At 38.1% G+C, this 22,278-nt stretch overlaps 1 protein-coding gene across 1 annotated transcript in view; it reads right to left on the bottom strand.

Annotated features, from left to right (window-relative positions):
- Nucleotides 1-3,052: 3,052 nt before the first annotated feature.
- The window catches only part of SASH1 (SAM and SH3 domain containing 1), a 187,411-nt gene continuing 168,185 nt past the window's right edge, over nt 3,053-22,278 (bottom strand). The window contains exons 18-20 of the mRNA XM_018559386.1: nt 7,876-8,816; nt 5,327-5,458; nt 3,053-3,782 (exon numbers count right to left, since the gene is read on the bottom strand). Of these exons, the coding sequence (XP_018414888.1) occupies nt 3,522-3,782; nt 5,327-5,458; nt 7,876-8,816 (1,334 nt within the window). The 3' untranslated portion in view covers nt 3,053-3,521. The remainder of the gene's footprint in view (nt 3,783-5,326; nt 5,459-7,875; nt 8,817-22,278) is intronic.

Below are 22,278 nucleotides of genomic sequence, written 5' to 3'. Positions count from 1 at the left end.
GAGGACTACAAATCTCAGCAGTACTTTATACAGAAATGCTATTGTTATATAAAGTATTGCTGGGATGTGTAGTCCTCAATAGCCTGTGCCATTCTGCATTGCTGTAAATATTAGGGTTGCACCGATAAATCGGCCGCCAAAAGATATCAGCCGGAAATGGCACTTTTGGCCAAATGCCAAAAGTGCAATTTTTCTGCTGATACAGCAGCGCATCCGTGCTTTCTTTCCTCCCCGCTGGGCGCTGCTCTGTGTCCCAGCGGGGAGGAGAGAAAGTGACAGCCGGCCGAGCGCTGCGGGAGGAGAGCGCTGTGTTTGTGGTTTTTTTTTGGGGGGGGGGGGCCCAAAAAAAAATCTTGCACCAGGGCCCTTTGTTCCTTAGCTCCGCCACTGGTGCTTACATACCTAATTGTATAGCTTTGCCATTGCAGGATCATTATGATTCAAATACTACCTCAGTATAACTCAGTATAAGGCTATACCATTGCAAAATGGACTGTTCTTCACAATAAAAGTAGTGTGGGGTCCATAGCACCGAAAACCAGTTTGGAAATGTAACTGTGACTCAAACATTTACTGATATTCTCATACATGCAGTATAAGTTATAGTATTTTGTTTTGAAAATGTGTTCAATGCATTTTAAAAATTGTGTTTGAAGTGTGGTTTCCATAGATAATTTCCTAATACATGCTTTGCTCATCTTAATATCACTTATTCTAAGCAGAATCTGTCCAATAATGGATATCCAAAGGGTATATGGAACCCGTAACCCACAAATTGAATAAAAACAACAAAGAAAACACAAGTATAATATAATTATGAATAGTATGGCATAAAGGATCTGTATAGGCAAAATATGAAATATGTAGACTCTCTTAGAGACTGTGAAGAGGTAACATATTAAAAATAACCCTGACAACCATTGAGCGCACATCCTCTTATTCTAATGACACACTGGAAAAATATCTGCGACAAGGGGGAGGTTAGAAAAGACATTTCAGTCTAGGGAGGGAAGTCAACCACATACCAAGGATAGCCAGCAGTTTGTGAGCCCAAGTGCAATAAGATTATTAGAACCACAAGCATTCTTCACTAGATAGATGCATCTTACTTCTTCTGCACTGCACTATATAAGGCACTGGCTATTTTTTGCCAGAGTTCCTAGATACTTCTACTTCACTTCTGGCATTACATTCATATAAATCCCTATACTCATCAATGCCATATATAGGGGCACTAGGGCCGTGTGAATGGCATCTGCCGGGTTATACACCAGGCAGAACGTTTGTAAATAAATCTCTTACTGTGTGTTTAAGCCTGCCACGCCCACTTTAAAATGATCAAGACAGGTTTACTGATTGGTGGAATATATACATATATTTACGTTATACCAAATTTTATTTTCTTTGTTGTGTTTTTAAACCTTTACATTGATCGCAATACAAATAATTCAAGTTGTTGGTAATGTTAAAGGAAACCTGCAATGAGAGGATTATGTAGAATACTACTGCTGACCTCCCCTTCTGAAAATCCTAGTTGCTTGTGTTTCTAAATGCACAAAATAGAACTGGCTATTAACATCTATAGGAAATAACAGTAGACATTATTAATACAGGGAAAATTAGATTGCCTTAGGGGATCAGGAAGGAATATTTCACTGTTAAAGCAAATTGGACAACACTTTATAAGGGTTTTCTTTGCCTTCCTCTGGATCAACCAAGGGTTCAGGGTTCTGTGAATGCGGATTTTTAGTTTATTTAATTTTGTTTGTTGGTTGAACTCTATTGACATATCTTTTTTTAACCTAACTCAGCTTTAATTCTGGGTCAGTGGCTGATTCAGTGATCCAGATGAAATATATAGTTCAAGTGTATTGACTTCATGTGTTGCATGCTTATTATGGGTTAGTGATTCCCAAAGCATGTCTGCCTCACAAAAACAATAGCTGTTCTCTAGGTGATATACAAATTTGTTTCAAACCGTGCACATTCATGTTATTTTTATATAGGAATGTCTTTTGTAACACTGCTTTGAAATTATTATGATTCCATAAGAATCATGAAAAGAATGCAATTTGATATTGTAAAATGAATTTGTTTTGGGAGCCGAGTCTAGAACAGCTAGATAATCATATCATTATACATGACAAACACTATCAAAAGATCAGATTTTCAGCCTTCCTCTACGTGATCAAAGAAGACGGTAATTGCAGCACCTCCTGTTATTTCAGACAAGTTTTATTTTTTACAATTTTAAACACCTGCACTTTGAGAGCAGTTAAAATTGTTCATTATATAGAAGCAAAGATTATTTAATTCTTTGTGTTGCTTTAGATTAACTAACTTCTTGGAATTATTCTTGCACAAATGTCAGCGCAGCAAAATATGATTGTTTTAACATATACAGTATATGCAGTATCAAGTTTTATGGTGCTTTTTGAACTATGGATGAAAACAAAGGTCCATATTAGCTCTCTAATGCTTGTGGTTTCCCTTGTAGATGGTTTACAAACAGGGTTGGTTTATAGGTAAAGCAAAAGAAAATGTTGACACCTCGACATTTGAGACCTCAAGATCCCAACATCGTACTTTCAACATATATAGGGAATTTGTTTAGGGAATTTGTTTAACTATAAATATGTAAAAATTAAGTTTCCATCCTATGTTTTATTCTTCAGCCGATCTTAGTACAAGACCTGCTCTAACGAGTGCTGTAAACATGTACATTTTTCATGGGAACCCGTTAAACTACTTCCTTTTTCATTTTCGGGAAATTTATTTATGTTTGCATTCTGCATTAGAAACTGACAAAAGATTAGCAACCCAGTTGCTGAAATCATTGACTGTACCTGTTTTTTTAAAATCATATAATGTAAAGCAACCATGTTAAATACCTTCTGCTAGTTATATTGTTGACCTTTCCTGAATTAATACTGATAATGCAAATACTTCAAATGGTCAAAGCAGTATAATCTCTCATACAAGTGAAAGTTACTGTCAGATAACATGACATATGGCAAAATACTTGCTGTGGAGAACACAATCCACCACTATTGACTATGACTATGACTGAATAAACAGACTTTGTTTCGATTCATTTTTGTTTCAAATGAAGAATTTAAGGCAAAATAAGATTGTTACTGCAGTTAAGCCACATTAATTGTTATTATTATGACTATGAAATAGCATGATTGCATTAGTTTTATTAAATGTTAATTTCAATTCCTTGTAATATTTTGGCCTACTGTAGGTAAGTCCTCAGATCTGAAAGTAAGAGAATGAATAGTGTGTGTACAGTAGATACTGTAAATCACTTCTCTTTATCCACAGTCTTGCAGGTCGTTTAGATGCACAGAATAGTCAGAATTGCAATCGTATACAGTTGTAGGGATTCCAAAGTTCTGCCAACATTACGCCATATAAGCTAAAGACTCCCTTTGAAAACCGTGCTTTACTGTTCATTGTGTACTGGCAGTCATATTTATTTAGTATAAGCAGGTCTCCAAATGCAACAGATCCACAATTTAAACTGCTTCTGGTGCGATGGTCTTTATAAGTCTTGCCGCCCCTAGTATTTTGTTTATATGTCTCTCTTCTTTTATTCCAATGCCTCGTAAGTGAGTCTGTGAGAGAGCAGGCACTTTATTTAATGATGTAAATCCGGCTTCCAATAGAGGGCGTGTATACATGGGAAGGCCAATTGATATAAGCCAGTCGGAAACCGATGAAATATGTCCAGGAGATACGGGTTTTCTGCAGATCTCTGTTAGACCTCCACTTGGTATCTACAAAGAGGACAATGGGTAACAATTAGTAATAGCATGAACCTCACACAAACATTATATGGCTTTTTTGTAAAAATAAATATTGCTGCCTAGCTCAGACTAAAATACAAGCCTCCATTGGCACCAGATATATGCTGGCAATAAAAGTAACAATACAGTCCTGCAATATAACAATTCAGAAATGAAGTGCACTAACCGGCTAATTTTACTGGAACATCAGTTCTGGCAAAAAATCTGGTTGAGTTTAACCAAATTAATCTTTTCTTTGTTTTGTTGCATGATTGTTTTTGATCAAAAGGTCATCTGACACAATCACAGATAAACCAATCATTTGTCGTTGTAGTGTATGGCCAGCATTAAGGGTCTAATGGCCTGCAAATATGTACTGCTCAAAGTAATAGCACTTCAGGATTCATGGATCAATAATCAACCATACTTTTCCTGTTCCTAGGAATGTTTAAAACTGTACAAATATATCTTAATATTCAGCATCATCAATTATAGTGACAGATACAAATAAAGCTATTTTATTCAATAGGGAGAAAGCAATATGCAGAGTTTAGTAGAAGATATAAACTAATTCAGTCAATTAGGTTGTTGATCTGACTAAAGTAAACTGAAATCCATTTGACTGCAATTTAAAGCCGCACTTCACACAAAAATAACAAAACCAGATTTTGCTGCACTATTTAGCTTTGATCCACAGATTTCCCCTGCAGGACTTTTTGTTCTGCCACTAGATGTACTCAGTCTTATGGCCAGTCTCACCCCACCCCATTAGTGGTCAATGGAAGGAGAAGCAGTACAGCGAGCCTCCTCCTCCTCTCAGCATGCTTCTTGTCAGTACATGAACTGATTGGCTCCTTCAAGTGCTTCTTCCACTCAAACTTCAGCCTGCTGTACGGGGAGTGCATTAAGCTGATACCAGGTCAAATTAAGGCTTTGTCCTCTGTAAGCTCAGAGCAATCTCTGCATTGTGTATTGTGGGAAAGTCATAAATGACCTGGTGATCCTGACATTTCCCATAGAATAGAACCCTTTCCACTTTGTTACTGACCATACTAGGCACATCTGTTCTAATGTGATCAGTTTGAATCTCTTTGTCTGAATTCAGGATGCTGTGCCTACAGTTCAGAAGATAGATTACAGCTGCCATACCCCCTCCCTACCCTCCCTCGTCCAGCCCTTCACAGTTTTAGTAAACTCCTCCTGCTCAGCAATTAGAGCTGCCAAACCTTGTGTCCAGCTCTCCACCGTTTGACTGATAGCGGCTCCTGCTCGGCAATTAAAGCTGCCATACCCCCCTTCCCATTCAGCCCTCCACAGTTTGAGTGACAGCGACTCCTGTTTGCCAAGCAGCCTCTGCAGACTCCGCCCTGAGCTGCAGGGAGAAGAGGTGATCAAGCAGTCATGTGGCCACAGATACATTTGTTTAACTTTTGTATTACATGAAAATTCAGATAAGGCCTAATGAAAAAAAAAAGTTGCACATAATGCTTTATCACACTTTAGTGAATCAGAAATATTATATAAGGAACACTTACAGCCATCCGATGCTGTTTTCTCAAAAGTCTGACACGAATCTGGTCCATCCAGTCTGCAACATCTTTTTCTGGCTGACTTAAGTCTTCAGCATATCGTTCCACTAAGGCTTCTGGGATGCCACAACGACCATGCTACCACAAGACAAATAAAGTTATAGTGAGTGTTCTGGAGCAACACTTACTGACCTCTATGATGACCAAACAGAAGAAGAATCTAGTATTACATATAAAGCATTCCAGATGCATGAAAACCATACATTCCATGCAGCCCGTTAGCCTTTCATCGTCTAAAACAATGCTAGACACATCATTTAAACTGCACAAAACACAAAACCAAAGTACACAATCAACTCCATCTCCTTCCTCCCTAGAGATGGGTTCAATCTGAAGAAACAATTAAAAGCTCAGCATGCTGTATAGTACTGCAGTTATGCAAATTATTTATTTTAATTTCTTCACTGCACGTAGACAAAGATTTTCTTACTAAAAAATCATGCACCAAAAATACCTGCTATTTCTTTTATTAAAACAGAAACCCTCTTCTATCGCTTTATTTTACTAAAAATAAATTGGATGTTCACTTTGAAATGGAATGTTCACTTTGTAAGAGAATTTTCCCTTAGCCTAGTGAATGAAATGAAAATTCACTTTGAAAAAAATACCCAATCATGTGAAAGGAAAAGTAAAAACAAAACAAAACAAAAAAAACGTACAGTATTTTTGCTTGGACATGATTGGATAATGGGAGTCAGCATTTCACCTCATTCACTAAGCTAATGGGAAATTACCCTTGCAAAGTGAACCAATTTTAGTAAATCAACCCCTATGTGTCTGGAACACCCTGTCAGTACAGACTTGACTTTTCTGACTTCTGAGATTAGTGTTTACCCCACAATTCAAAATCATTAGTCTCTACCCCACCCCTTTCCATCTGTCCTGCTATCAGAAATGGGCACTGCCACTGGCTGCTGAAATGCATCAATTTGCATAATGGGATGGAGAACGCAGAGAGCTTAGCTTTGAAGGTTGTATCTTTTCTCAAAAGTTAAAGGAGTGGAGACATGTGCAGTATCTACTGTTAGACAGTAAGTATAGTTTTCAAACATTAGAAGCTCTGACAGGTTCACTTTATTTCAAAACATGTAGGAGTTAGAGGCAGTGCATCTCCTGAGCCCTCAGTGATTGCTTCCTTACACCGGTCAGCTCCATTGCACTGATTGACCCGAATGATTAGCCCTTTTTGTAAAGTGGCTCTGAAAAGTAAAGTCTTCAGTTATGTTGACAGACTTTGTTGTCAGAAATATAAAACTTTAGTCTTCTAGTCAGCATAAAGGTTGGGGTTTTGGGAAAACACAATCATATTGCAGAGTGGAACATATTTCAGTTGATTAAATACATGGCCATGTATCACAAAAAGGAAAAGTCAGGTCACAGACTTGAAAGCACAGTTTATCACTATTCAGCTTGAACAAGCAATGCTTTTTGGAAACGTGTAAATGAACTCTAAAGGTCTGTGCCTACACAAGTGTTTTCATCTGTTTTTTTTTTCTTCTCACATTTGATGGGTGTATAAAACAGGGAGAAAAAGGACCAAGACACGGTGCACAGAAATAGTAGAGCAGAAATCTGGAGACATTGTGAGGACCTTTGGGGTGTTTGAGGTTCACATCCTCCCCATTACTACTTCATGGACAGAAAGGATGCTTAAAGGAGAACTATGAGGAGAGGGACTTCCACTCATAGTTAGAGCTGACCTGTGACAAAGAAGCTATCACAGATCGGCTCTATTGATCGGGAAGTGAGCAAACACATACCGTTGCTCGCTCACTTTCCAGTCATCTCCCTACAGAGAGCGGTGACTGTCAGGCACCGCTCCCTGCAGGGATTCCCCCCCTCCCCTCTCCGATCCTCCAGCGCTGAGTGGAGGAACGGACGGGAGAGGGGGCGGGTACAGCTGGCTCTGCCTCTAGATATTCAGAGCCAGCTGTCACTCATGCAGCTGGGTGGATCTGGACAGTATTGTCGGGATTCATCCCGGCTGCTGCGCTCTCAGTATATCGCTGGCAATAGCCCACGATATACTGAGATTTGGGTCATGGGAGGAGGTTAGTATATGTCCTCCCATGACCCTAGGAAAAACACTTACCCCATAGTTCTCTTTTAAGCTGTCAAGCCTATATTGGGAACACTTTATGCATATGTATTATAAATTGTAAAAATATATACATATGTTTTATGAATTATTTAAGATAACATTTATATAAAATTATTTTTCAACCTGGCAGAGGAGGAACAGATGAGAAGACAACAATAGACTTTTTAGGCGTACATGACTGTTATTAGGAAAAAGAAATGCTATGCCTTTTATAACATTATTTGTTTGGTCAGTGCAATACATAACATTCATCTTCTAAGATCTATGGGCACACCATCAAAATGTAATTTTTTGTTATCGTCTTAACGAGTTTCCTTTGACATAAAAACAATCACAACCAAAACAAATGTATGTAAGCTTCCAATAGCAGATGCATGACAGCAGTTCCATTTACCTTATCTGAGTACGGTTCCTCTGTAAGATCAATCTCCTCAGCCTGCAGCTTGTTTTCTATCAATAATTCCTGATCCATTCCTCTGGCAACAGCCATCTTTCTGGCTGACACAGGGCCCAGTTTTACAGCATGTTGTGGAATATTTGAAGCATCTGGGGAATTGTGATACCAAGACAGCCTGGAGGTGGTTGGAGAAACACACCCTTGTGCAGGAAGTATAGAGCTTTCATTTGGTCCTGATAATCCCGATTTTAAAATAGGAAGACAAGATTCTTCGGTATTGGAAATAGAGAGACTGAGAGGAGGATGGTTCAGGCCATTAGCAAACCGCTCTCTGCATTTTTTGGCAGGAACTGGTGGAGGTTGTGAAGGGTTTTTTGTGGGTACCATAGGCTCTACAGAAGCTTTCATTGGCTTGTCTATAGATACATGTGAAAAATCATTTGTGTTTTGGACTGTGCAGTCTTTATCATGGCTTTGTATACGAGATATCCTTCTGATTTCAATACAATCAGGAGCCTTGTCATGTGCCACAATGTCCATATTGCAAGATATTTTGTCATGTACATCTCCAGTTTCCTCCTCAAAAAAACTACTTGATTCTGTTTTATCTGTTGAAAAAACAACTTTGTTTTCATTAATACACTGAAGTTCCTTTCCTTCCTGCTGAAGATTGTCCAATGAGTGAGATCTTGGCCAGATCATTAGAGATTTTCTCCCTTCCTTTTCAATATGTGCACAGACTCCAACAGGTAGACTTCTTCTGTTCTTTTTAATTCCTGTAAGACTGGCTAACTTTGTACAGGAAGTGCGATCATGGAGCTGTCCAACATTTTTAGTGTCTCCATGTGTGATTTCTCTGGTCACCTTCAGACCTGGGTAGTCAGTGAGCTGGGTGGCGGAAGGCTTAGGCAATACTGGAGAAGTCACTGGGCTTTTGCCTACAAATAAAACATATTACAGTACATCACATTTACTTTGAAATCAAGGTCACGTTTTATAGTTATTACAGTAAGTTTGTCTAGCAGTGTTCATTACTACATCATAAAAAATTGCTGAAAGTGAAAATACATCATCCAATTTTTATAATAAGGTTCATGAGGTGCCAGCTTTCCTTGCATGACTTAATGTTTTACGTTGAACTTTTGCCAAAGATGGACATCTTGTATTTGGTTCTTTAAAAATGTTTTCAAGAATGTGATGGCCTGTTTTAAGACATTCTTTTATCCATTGTTAGCAGTTTTAGCTGTTGCTAGCAGTCCTATTATTAACTAGTTTAGTATTGCTATTATTTGTTTTATGCCAAAAATAAAATTTGCATCCTTTAAAGCTGTAGGCAGTTACATCTTTCTTTTGTTTCAGTTTTCTTTGCTCCTTTTTTTTTTTTTTAAACAGTCTTAGTGTTCCTTGTTTGTTATTCATACCACTAGTTGTTACATATTAATGATTTTCTGCATTTTATAAATATGGTTAAAGTAAGCCTGTCATTAGCATCTGAGTAAGAGAAAGTGGGGCCAAGAATGTCACCAATGCATTGGTTCTACCGCCTTTAAAATGTCAGGATGTTGTAATTAAATTTACCTCCAATATTGGTCCATTCTAGCAAGGTGGTGGTAGGCGGAGGAGGACCCACTACTGAACACCACCAAGAAGAGTCCACATTTGCTGGATACAGCAACCCAGAACTCAGGATACTTATCAGAAGAATGAATTTAAAGATGGTAGGCACCTTTTGATGTCTGTTTATGGTGAACCACTGCGCTATAGCGCTGTGAAAATTTAAACAATCTGAAAAGCTGCTGTATTAAAAGAATAGCAAAACCCACTACTCTTGAAAGTGACAGAAAGGTTAAATTGTAACTATATAACATTTGTGTTATGTATCCTTTGTGCTAATAGTGAATGTACCACCTTTTTGCATATGGAAAACAATTCTATAACAAATAAAAAATTTAAATATGTGTATTTGAAAAATCTTCTATTTGTTCCAAACTGTCAGTGTTCTTTTTCTATTGGTCACCATGCTCTTTATTTCCTTTGCTAGTGTTTAGCTCATGTGAAATTCGCACTCACCAGCTGTTGTTGGTCACATTGTCACGGGCTGACCATGAATCGTCTATTTCTCCTTTTTCTTTCCCACTCTCAGCCGATGGACTGGTTTCCTGAATCCTCCTATATCTTCCAAGGGTTGTTTAAACGTTCATTTTATACAGCGAACCCAAAGAGGAAGTCCCAGTGATGAAACGCATAGGTGGGTGGAGCACACGGACATCACAATTCAACAGAGCTCGAGTGGATTTTATTCAAAGCGTGAAGTTTTTTTTACCGTTCTTGCAAGTGTTTTCATCTTATACGCATTAAATCTTTTTAATCAATACTGCACAATGGAGAGCATTCTTTGGTTTTTCTGAGCATTGGTGACTGAATGACAAAATGAGAGATTAAACAACCCAAGATATAGAAGGATCCAGGAAACCAGTACATCGGCTGAGAGTGGAAAAGAAAGGGGAGAAATAAATGATTCATGGTCAGCCCGTAACAAGGTGACCAACAACAGCTGGTGAGTGTGAATTTCACATGATCTAAACACAAGCAAAGGAAATAAGAGCATGGTGACCAATAGAAAAAGAACACTGACAGTTTGGAACAAATAGAAGATTTTTCAAATACTTTTATATATTATCTCTTTTACATTTACATTTTACATTTTTTATAAAATAGTTTTTTGTATGCAAAAATGTACGTTCACTATTAGCATGAAGGATACATAACACAGATGTTATACAGTTACAATTTAACCTGTCACTTAGGAATTCACAGTGAGTTGTAGCGCAGTGTCGTTTTGTATTTATCTTTTGGTGTCTGCATTGTAAAACTTAATCTGTTTAATTACTAACAAATTATATTGAAGAATTAGGCATGATATCGCTAAGTTCTTCATAAACACAGAAAATTATATCCTGTCATTGTTAATGTGGTAAAGACACTTTTTTTAGGTTTTCTTGGTCATCACTTTGCTCTTAGGACATGTCAATATTTGTACTTTTTGTAGTATATTTGTTATAATATTTGTTTTTGTATAGTAGTATTTGTCAATTATTATTCTGAAGTACAGAGCAACACAGGTACACTAGCCCATTACTGCAAGCACTGTCATCAAATGACAGTGGATGCATATGTGGAAGCAGAGAGGATGATATTTTTTTTGCTGTGCCCAGTCAGTTGCATTCATTTGATGTATACAGAATCAGTACATGACTAAATTATCACGAAGAATCCTCATACACAGCATGTCTATTAATTAATCAGTGGAGGGTGCAATATTTACATCTTTGAGTAATTAAGTCAGGCACAACTGTAGCAGATGAACTCATGAGAAGGAAATAAAAATATAATGCAATCTGCCAAGTTGAAAAACTCTAGATTTTTTCATACTGTGAAAATGATTCTACTTTGAACTCTTTGTTCACACCTCTAAAGCTTCAGTTAAAAGTGCAATAAACATCCAATGATTATTATGTCTCACACAAGTACCCATCAGCTGTTACCTGCAGCAAAAAGCTAATCGCCAAACCTACATTGGGGAAAAAACATAGCTGGATAAAAATTAGAATCTAGATGTTGTCTATTTTTGCAATTATCTGCTATCAAATTTTTATAACATGTCATCATATTTAATGTTCAATTTAAATGTGACTTTCTTTCTTCTCAAAACTGTTTACTTCAAGGTGACCCTGAAGGCTTGTACTTTATAAAAATGCTTTAATGTAACATAACATATTACCATGAAGCAAAACAGAACAATAACATTTCTCTAATGCAAACATAGATGCATTTTTTATTTGTCCATAGACATGTTATTTCTCTTCAAAAAGGTGATAATTTAGTTGTATTCACTGGCTCTTACCTATTTTGTTGAACAATTCCTTTTTGAGCTTTTAGAAAAATTACTTTAGGCTACTTTGTTGATTTGTGTTACTGCCTGTGGTTCAGGCAACATACTGGGCCATATGCTGCTAGCTGGTCTGAAGAAAGAGCACAGAAACGGCTCTCTAGTCAATGTGTTTCCTGTATGGCAATGGTAACAAAGCGTCACCTGGAAAGCTGCAGGAATGATGAAAACCGGCAAGAATGTGCCAGTATGCTGTCTGAATTGCCCTTTTAATCCACTGTATAATACAGATGCATAATAAAAGAGATAGAGTGCAATGACAGGGTGGCAGAATGCCATATAGCAGCTCTAATTGGCCAGCAGGTGTCAGCTGCTGAGAATAAGACTTGACAGGCCAGCATGTACATTTTTTTCCAAGGTGAGATTTATATTAGAAGCATGATCATATGGAAAACATATAGTGCTGACAGCTATTTAATGAATCTGGGCTGCTCATGATTTTTCATAAAAGTAACACAATGCATGGACCAGGTATTTTGTCTGTTGTGCCAACATTTTTATTTCATGTTATGTACTCGAGTACTATTGAATGTGCCGAGCATAACTATAGTCAATGCTGCTCAAGATCTTAAAAACTAATATTGTCAGGATTGCCAAGTGTCCAGAGGTTTACAGAAAGTCCATTAAAATGCAAGCCGACTAAGGTTGTCCACATGTCTGGAAAAAACTGTAACTGTCTGTAAAAAGATTTGACTCTTTTTGCTGAATTTGAACACAAGCCAACAACAGGCTTGAATATTTATCCTTTAGTTGCCTCCCAAATAGATGTACAACAGTTATATAAGCAACAATCTAAAGTGAATCTGTGGGCTCACCTTAACCTTTAAGGTATGTGTTTATCGAGTACATAACTGGACTAAATGGTACTTTTTAAATGCATTATTCTGAATATTAGTGGCACTCTAGTGACAGGGTCTGTTTAACCTGTTTGCTGCTGGGCCAAGCCTACCATTTTTCACCAGGTGGTCAGACCATTTTTGCTATTTTTCCCTTTTTTTGCTATATTTCAAGTACAACTTTGAAAGGTAGTAAGGTTGGAAAAGTTAAAATGAATGGGCTTCTGCAGTGCAACATGCCTTACCGTGTGTGCAGTAACACACCATAACAGATCACAAAAACGGTGTGTGCACGGGTGAGGCTGTTTGTGTATTTTTGGGTGCAGGTTTGCCAGGAGGGTGTTTAATTTGGTGTGGGGACACACTGGGGTTTTTTAGCTGCCGTTGTGATGTGCTGGGCTTCTGGTGTGTCCCTGTGCATTTAAGGAAGAATGGGCTGCCTCCTGGCAACCTGCACCCATTTCATCCTTTGCTATATGTGCTCCAAGATGGAGGCTCTCATAGATTAGAGTTAGGACCACACTACACAGAAGGGCCTTGATGAGGCAGTGTGGCTTCCACATATTTTGCAAAAGTTGTGCAACTAAAACCTCTCTTTTCAACCCTAATAGTTGATGCAATTTGTTTTGTTTTTTTGCGGGCTGGATGGGAAATGTATGCTTCAGGCCCTCTGTAATGAGACATATGGGGTTTAACAGACAGTCTGCCCTTGTGCCGGAGAAGAAACCAAGGACTAGATAGCCTTATCTCCTAACACTGTACTCAGAAGTGCTCATAATTCGGTACTTCTGATTCAGTTTTATTATGCAGGGGATCGGTTAACATTGCTCTACTGCATATTTCCTCATTTTCCACCCTGAAAAAGAAAAAGCCAGCGATGAGACAGCAAAAAGAGAGAAAGACAGTCTCATTGACGAAACTGTAAACAATGAGCCCCTGGTGTTTTTTTCATTCCCAGCAGGCAGCTGCTGCAGCATGGGAGCGGGGAGTAAATTTTATAAACAAATCTGATTCATTCATAATCCCAGCTAGTCCTTTGCACCATGTGGCTGTAAGTTGTTGGGCGCTGAAACCTGATGTTACTAAATTTCGACTACTTAGAATTCAAAATTGGTTTCTACACTTTTGCCTGCATATTGGATTGACAAACATAAAACTGGCAGAAAAATACCCACTAACTGATAATAAAAAGTGATGAATAGTTAAAGAACTCCAGAAAAAGTAAAAATGTATTGAACTGGGGACTTTCAACACAATAATGACCCGAAGCACATTAGCAAATCCACCAAGTAATGGCTCAATAGGAAGAAATAAAGGGTTATGGGTTGCCCTAGTCAAAGCCCTTATTTCCATTGAAATTTTGTAGGAGGATTTTGAAAAAAACAATTAAAGGAGAACTATGGGGTTAGGGCTTTTCCCCATAGTTCTTCTTAGGGTAACGGGAGGACACAAGCTAGTGTTCTCCCGTCACCCTAAGCTCAGTATACCGCGAGTTACAGCTCGCAGTATACTGAGACGCCGCAGTATACCGTGAGCTACAGCTTGCGGTATACCGAGACGCAGCAGCTGAAGCGTATCCCGATAATTATGTCTGGATCCGCCCAGCTGCATGAGTGACAGCTGGCTCTGCCTATCTAGAGGCAGAGCCAGCTGTACCCTCCCCCGTCCGTTCCGCCAGTCAGCGCTAGAGGATCGGAGCGGGGAATCCAGCCCCTTCCCTGTCACGGCTCTCTGCCATGACAGGATCGAGAGGTGAGCGAATGCTGGTATGTGTTCGCTCACTTCTCGATCTACTGAGCCGACCTGTGACAGTTTCATTGTCACAGGTCGGCTAGAACTATGAGGTGAGTGAAAAGCACTCACCTCATAGTTCTCCTTTAATGCAAGGAGACCAACAACCATCTTGCAAAGAAGGAATTTTGCATGATGTGGTTAAGGCAATGTCACAGACTAGTGGGCAGCTATACAAAATGGCTGCAAGAAGTCATTTCTGCTAAAGAGGGCGATATCAGCTTTTGATGCCAACGGTGTACTTACTTTTTATACAGTACACTATTACAGATATTTTTGTTGAATAAATGTTTGAAACGGCAGCTTTTCTTGTGTTTTTATTCAAGTATATCACTTTATCTGTAGGAACTGATTCAATAAAGATCTAATGTTTGCTGGTCATATATGTTGAAAGAGTCCAGTTTCCATGGGGTGTACTTCCTTTTCAAATGACTGTAACTCTACATTCAATTTCAGGATACAAACTGTATAGATTTTCATTTTCATCTCATGCTACTGTCGTATAAATCTCTTACATGCTTTCTAGCCCTTTTTTAGGTTTTTGTCTTTTGCATCTTCACACAGAGCAAACATGAACAAATCTAGATCAAGCTATGTTTTCTTTTTAAAGATACCATCTCTTTTCCATAACAATCTGCTTTTAAGTGAAGAACATTCAGCTCCTTTCATCTTCAAAATGACTTAAAGAATGATGAAAAAACCATCCTTCTGGCAGAAAGCACCTTTTAAGAATTGGAAATGTCTCTTATTTTCTTTGATATCTGAATATATTTAATTCAACTTTAAAACTCTGTCAAAAGAGATAAGTGTGCATTTTAATTATAACCTTGTATTTTAATTATAAAGAACAAAAGAGCCAGACTACAGCAAGAGTAAGCGAATCTATGTAGCATATATTTTAATTCATTGTTTTTCCGCCCCAGTCTTTAGAGACCGCTGGCATTTCACCGTATATGTTCTCTCCATACTTGTGTGGGATTCCTCTGGGGTCTCTGGTTATTAGGGATGGTGGTAGCTTTGAGGATGGGTTCCTCTAATCCTGTATGAGTTTTGCAAAACCCGAATTTGGCAGAGAATAATGTTGAAGTCTATAGTGGGACCCTTATTGAATGGTCCCCGGGACAATACGCTTTTATTTTTAGTGTAACAAAATGCCTGTGTCTAGGCTTTTTCCCTTTTAAATCTGCTCACAAAACTGCCCTGCTGCTGTAATTTTTTTCTTAAGTGGCTCTGAGATGATACACTTAATAGTAAAAATAACAAATAGTAAAAATGATAAGTATTTAAAATATAAGTATAGAATTGATAGTGTAGACAAACACCTACTTTGTTTGTGTTTTTACATTTTAGCCTGTTCTACCTGGTCACATTCACATACTACCCTAGTGCTAGTGAATTGTTATTGCTCTGATATTTGTAAAAATTCATATATATATGGGGATTTTCCTATAAAGGATTCAGTGAGATGCAGCAAAAAAAAAGGCCTTTCTTCAACAGACTGTCAGTAACAACTGCATGATGCGCTCAAATTTCCCCAAACTAAAAGTTATAGACTAAAAAAAAAAAAAAACACAGAAAAGGCCACCTTTCATAGAAAAAAGGATGTAAGATGTTGACACTTATAGAGCTAGCTACCAATCAGTTGGTGCAAAAGATACTTTAACAGGCTTGCCAGTGTCAGCAGCACCCCTTATGCTTTCCTTATCCCAGATAAAGCACATTGTTAATATGGGTGCTGTGCCATCCCCTTTTATAGGAAGGGGGCTCAGTTATCCAAAAGCCCTCTTTTTGGCCTTTCAAAGCCAGCTGACCTAAATTCAAAGGCCAGGCAGTGCATAATGGTTACAAAAATTAGTCTGGGGAATTCCTGCATAAATTCCAAACTTGAACAAGCAGAGTTTGCCTTGAAAACATGGTAGTGGCAACCCTGAACGACATACCTATTAGTTACCTCCCACACTTCAAAAGCAAAGCTAACTAAACATAATAAGCATTTCAAAATGACTGTTACAAGAGTATTAGACTGGATATTCCTACAGAGCATTAGTTTTTATGAAAAGCATAAGTACTCTGTAAAGTATGGAGGAATGTAACTAGAGATATGTAAATTGATTACATAAAAGCAAACATTTTTGCCCGTTTGTGCTGTCATTACATTACAAAATCTTACACTGTTACAAACCCCATGAAAACATGCTTGTTTGGCAATCTAAATTATGCATGCTATTTTTGGTAAGTGTTGTCACAACAGGTAGGGAAGGGAAATCTATTCAATGAAGACAAAAAAAAACCTCATGGTGGTTGGACTTGGGCTTAATTGGGTTGCATTGGACCATTGATACTTTAATATGCTAAATTCTGATGTTTAGTAAACACTAATAGCTGCATAAAAATACAGGATGACATTAATATAATTCCATTAAACAGGCAGAATAATATTTTATGGGGAAGCTGGTCAGCTTTGGAAATCAATGACAGGGACAAATTTGGGCACAACCTGGAAATCAGGGATCTCTAGTAACTATAGTTTAAAATGCAACTGTCCTCTATGTGCACATTCACGGAAATACAGCTCACTACAAACCAATATCTATAAACTGACTGGAAAGTAAAAGGACCTCACAAAGTAGTTAGACGACTCACAATTTAGGCTGGTTTACCCCATAAAACATTACCAATATTCAGGCCTAGGGCACATATACATTCAACATATTAAGCAGGTAAATGCAGCATAATTTTGTCATCAGTTTGAGACGTTTCTGAGATCCTTCAGAATTCACTGCACATGCATTTGACCTGCTTCTGTTGCTTTTGCATTCCACTAGACTTATATGAGGAGAGTAACAGTTTTTCAAACAAAGACCCGTCAACACAGGCCGTTATGCTGCTAAATTCTATTATGTCTAGTCAGTGGACCTAATGTAATCACTAAAAACCTAATGCAATTTAAAATTTCAAGAGTAATTTTCAATATTTGTAAATCTGCAGCTGTCATTAAAGTGATACCTTGTAATCCTGCCATAATGGCCCTTTTTGAGGCTTTTCCAGTTACAGAATGACAAGAATCTGTTTTTGTCGACAAATGGTGCTGCTGTGTCACCCTGTCACATGCGCTTCCAATGGAGACTGCACGTGGCTGTTTCACGCATGGCCAAATGTTGCCACCATCAGGAAACTCACCCTAAGAAATGTCATCCAGCCATCACTGGAGTGCATGCAAACAGGAAGTGGCTCCAAGGAGGCTGCTGAAGATCAGCAGCAATGAGAGATAATAAATGATGAAAAAATAAATGTAAAGAAAAAAAATGGCAATTGTCTTTGATGCTCAGTGCTTTGGTGCTTCTTCTGAGCATTTGTGTGATATACTGTATATTCAGCGCAAGACAATTACCAACTAATAAAAACAGGCAGTAAAGCTCAGAAAATACTAATAAACAATACAATCTATATGGAGTTTTACTACATTAATAACACTCTATTTTAGGTTGACACTATTATCGTTTCAGTTTGTATGCTTTCATAAAATATAAAATAAAGCATGCAGCAATGTGGCTCACCACAGAACACATATTTTTGCACAAATGTGGTAGTACACAAAGCAAGAAAGCAAGTAAATGGAGTTAAATGGTAATGCATGTAATGTAATATAACATTCACTATGTTGGGGCCCATTTATAAAGGACAAAAATGTACTTTTTTTGTATTCTCAGTCTTTATAAAAGGTCAGCTTTTATAAATGGTTAGCTTAAAATGATCTGCCTAAATTTGTGAAATTTATGAATAGGAGGAAATATACCCAAAATATCCCATAATTACCTTGAAGTAATAAAAGGCAGCATTTTGCTGATCTTTGTGAAATAGGCTCCATAGTAAGAAATGCAGTAAGTAATGCAATGTGATAGGCAATGCATTGTTAAGGGTTAGAGAGATTCTGTCACAAAGCAAAACACCTATGTGATTAGACCCCAGTGGATGTGTCCCTTCACTGAAACAAGTGTACAGGCTAGGTTCAGGGCAGGGACTTAGTGGACAGGACCAGCTTCAGCACCCACAAATGTCATGGAGCATGGATCATGCTGCTTCCAGCAGAGCATACTTACACTGGTGTTTTGCTTCATGATTCATGATCAAAGAAAAAAAAAGAAAGCAGACAAGCATTATACAAGCAACTGATTTATTATATGTTCTTAATTTATTATGAAAAATAAGTCTTTATTTACAAACCAATGTCTTTAATTACAGATGTTATGAAAATGTACAATACTGTCAACTTCAATGTTGGCTCCTAATTACTATAAACACTAAAATGAATGCAAACTAGAACTAAATGCAATATTGCATCAAGCATCTTCACACCGCCAAAGGCGGTTGTTTTTGAAATGACATGGCCGCCGACTCCACTCCTGTGGTTACACTGACCTGTTTATTCAGATAAGCTGAAATGTGCAAAATTCTGTCACCCCCAGCTTTAAAAAGTAATGTATTTTGCATAGTTTTATCTTCAGTATAGCACTATCTTCAGGATTGGTACGTATTACTGAAATTTAAACCTCATCACAGCACTTTGCCCTGCTTTTCATGAAAAAAACATGAATATTAAATTCATGCATGTAAGGTTTTTTTTTGGGTGCATCCCAGGCAGGCGGTCTGCAAAGGACTGTTATGAATAGAGAATGGATATGTGTTTTTTTAATACTGGGTTGTATCTACTCAACATAAAAGCAAAGGGCCTGTCAAATGAGAGTGAAGAGGGAAAATCAATTTCCTAATATGCTATATGCAGCATTTTTGATAACTGATCAAGTTTTATCTCCCTGATCAGCAGGGAAGAGACAAACATCTAAAAACCACTAAAATGACAGCAGTATTTGACAGGCAACTGTCAAATGTTTTTCTTATTCAAAAGAATAATGTTTTACAGCACAAAAAAATGGTTTATAGGGTTAGCACCATTTAAAGAAAATAGAGTTTGCCAAGGCTGGCATAGGACTCTTTTGACAATAAAAGAGACCAGTAAACCTTACCCCACTTTTATAAAAGCAGAATGATTATTTGCCTTCCCTGTGTATACATTTGTATTTACAGCAATAATTGTTTAAAAACCCTAGTTTACAGATATATGTATGATTTGCTACATCTTAGATGCTGGCAAATACTTAAAATGGTTTAAAATGCTAAAACAAGAATGAAAAAAGAATGGGTTTCAATGAGTCATCCTTATTAAAAAAACCTGTGTTTTTACTATATGTATTGATATGTAAAGGAGCAGAAAAAGCAGCAGTTTGTTCATGCAATTGTTCACAGTCTACAGATCTCCTTTCCAAATTGAAAGAGACACACTGGAAATACTACATGATTTGGGGTCACCGATTCAAATGGCTGGGAACATAAGCAGTCCAAACAAACATCGAGGAATGCAAAATAGCCAGGATGGGGGCTGCACAGGGAACCAGAAAACATTATGCCCATTTTGAAAACAACCAAACTGTTTTTCTGTAGGTACATCTATTTCTCCCATTAAAGAAGATCTAAAGCCTTTTGTAAACCTATCCTATTTTGACCATGTCTCCACTATCCTTTAACCGAGGCATGTGAAAATTGTGTTTGTGGGGTCATACATGGTTCTCCTGTTCTTCCTGCTCCTGTGGTTCTTAGTCAAGTTTAAAATGAAGGAGGCCCCAGCTGTTCTTCGGCTGAGAAAACCACACTTCAATACATTAATCTGCAGCTGAGAACTTTAATGATTGTTTTAATGATCCTTTCTGTAGGATAACATGTTTTAAGTGGCAAGTATGTTGATAATGATAAATTCCTAACCTATAGCTAAAAAGGTTTTTGTTCTAGACAATGTGGAGAAGAGTTGGAGCTTATGTCAGGTTTTTATTCCTCATTGTGAAGTTTTCTCTTTACTTTCTGTTATAATGATAGGGTGTTGAAAGAAGAAAGAGAAAGGGTTAAAACTTCTATCATGATGCTGATGCTGTCAGCCTATTCCTGTCCCAGTGACACCCATGTACGTAATTTACTGTGCCAGTGTGTCAAAAGGAACATATGGTGTGGGGAAGTCTCCAAAATGATGTCACCATCAGTATTAAAAGTTATGCCTTACTAACGTGTTACACTTTTTTTCTGTTATAAAGTAGATGTGGCCCCAGTAGACACAATTGCAGGCCTTAGAAGAAATATTCAGGTCACTGTTTTCATTTGAGTTTGCTATCCCTGCTCCAACCTAATCTTACCAAAGGATGAAAGGATAGTGGAATGTGGTGTTAAAATATGTTAAGTTTATGTGAGGTTATAGGTCTGCCAAGTAAGATAATTACTAAAATAGAAAAGAAATATCTTAAACTTTAAGTTTAGTATTTTCCATTACTGAGGTAAGCACTCTTACAAGCTGTGGTCAGATGACCATAAAATAATTTTAATTAAACTAGGTGGATTTAAACTGATTTGCCAAACTACACAAGCATGTAACTCCTAACAAATCACCTATAGACTTAGGTGTACGTTTAATAAACTGTGATAAAACTAGCTTTATCACAAGTTAACTTTACTCAGCAGATCTCTTTGTTTTTCTCGGCTGCACAGAGGCTGTTTAATAACCTGCGAAAAGAAAACTTATCTCACGTAACAGCTGTGAAAGGCTGAGATAAGTTATCTCAGTGATCAGTTGAGAAAGCAATGTGGGGAATGTATTCTGAGCTGCACAATGACATCCTTTGTGATAATCTGCAATCCTCCTGACAGGATCATAGTTTAATCTGCCAAACCACCCATTAACAATATTACAAAGCACCGCTATAGCAAAGTGCAACAGTTATTTCACCGTTAAAATTAAGAAAATTGCTAAATAACAGGATTTACATGTTCTGATTTGTTCAGCATGTACTAGTACAAAACCATGAATTAAACTACCAGAGGCAGCCACAATGCGAGGCAGTGATGGGGTTAAACATTCTAAAGGGGCACTGATTCTGATGGAGCCTAGCAATGTAAGTGGGCACTCTGACACATGCTGGAAATTAGAATGTTTGGCGTCCATGAAAAAAGCCTGCTGTCCCGAGATAGGTGCATCAGCACTGTGTGTGTGCAAACACACTAGCAGCAGGTATTAATGCATCATAAACGGCGGACCATGGTGGCGAAATGGTGTTACAGACTGTTATGTGTGGAGTGCAATGTTCACAGCATCTGCCTCAAAAACATACTCCCCAGACATCCTTCAAAGTTTTTTGGGTGAGCCTGTTTCTGAGGGAGAGTGAGACTTCAACAACAAGCCCTAAGGTCACATGACCTTACTGAACTTTCCCTCACACTACACAGATACAGTGAGGGGACTTGAAACTGTCACTCTCATGAGGGAAGGGTGGCATTAAGACAGACTTCCCTCCTTTTCCCTCTCAAGGCTGTGACACACTGCAGGCGAAGCGAAGCAAAGGGAAAAAAACCCCAACCTTCCACTTCGCACCGCACCGCAGCTTGGCTACACTGTAGTTTGTCCGGCACAGCGGAGCTCGGGATCGCCAGCGGCAACGGAGGGGGGGGGGCGCACAAACGCACGCATATTACAAGTGATCGGGCGTCTCTACAGACGTCTGAACGCTTGTATGTAAACAGCCATCGCTGGCTGTTTACATTGAAGGCCAATCTCCCGTTCGTGAGCACGAGTGGGGTGGGTTAGGACATTTAAAAACGCCCACCCGCATTCCGTCTGCTGCCCGGCCGTTTAATTACAACAGCCTGACAGCAGGCGGTTAATGATTTAATTCATAAATATTCTTTGTTGATTATGAAATATAGTTCTATTTTTTTAAATGTATTATT

This window comes from Nanorana parkeri, unplaced genomic scaffold (genome assembly GCF_000935625.1).
Source record: "Nanorana parkeri isolate BGI_ZX_2015 unplaced genomic scaffold, ASM93562v1 scaffold391, whole genome shotgun sequence".
In the NCBI taxonomy this organism is placed as follows: domain Eukaryota; kingdom Metazoa; phylum Chordata; class Amphibia; order Anura; family Dicroglossidae; genus Nanorana; species Nanorana parkeri.
Note: the sequence above shows the minus strand (reverse complement) of the source record. Positions and strands in the feature narration are given on the sequence as shown.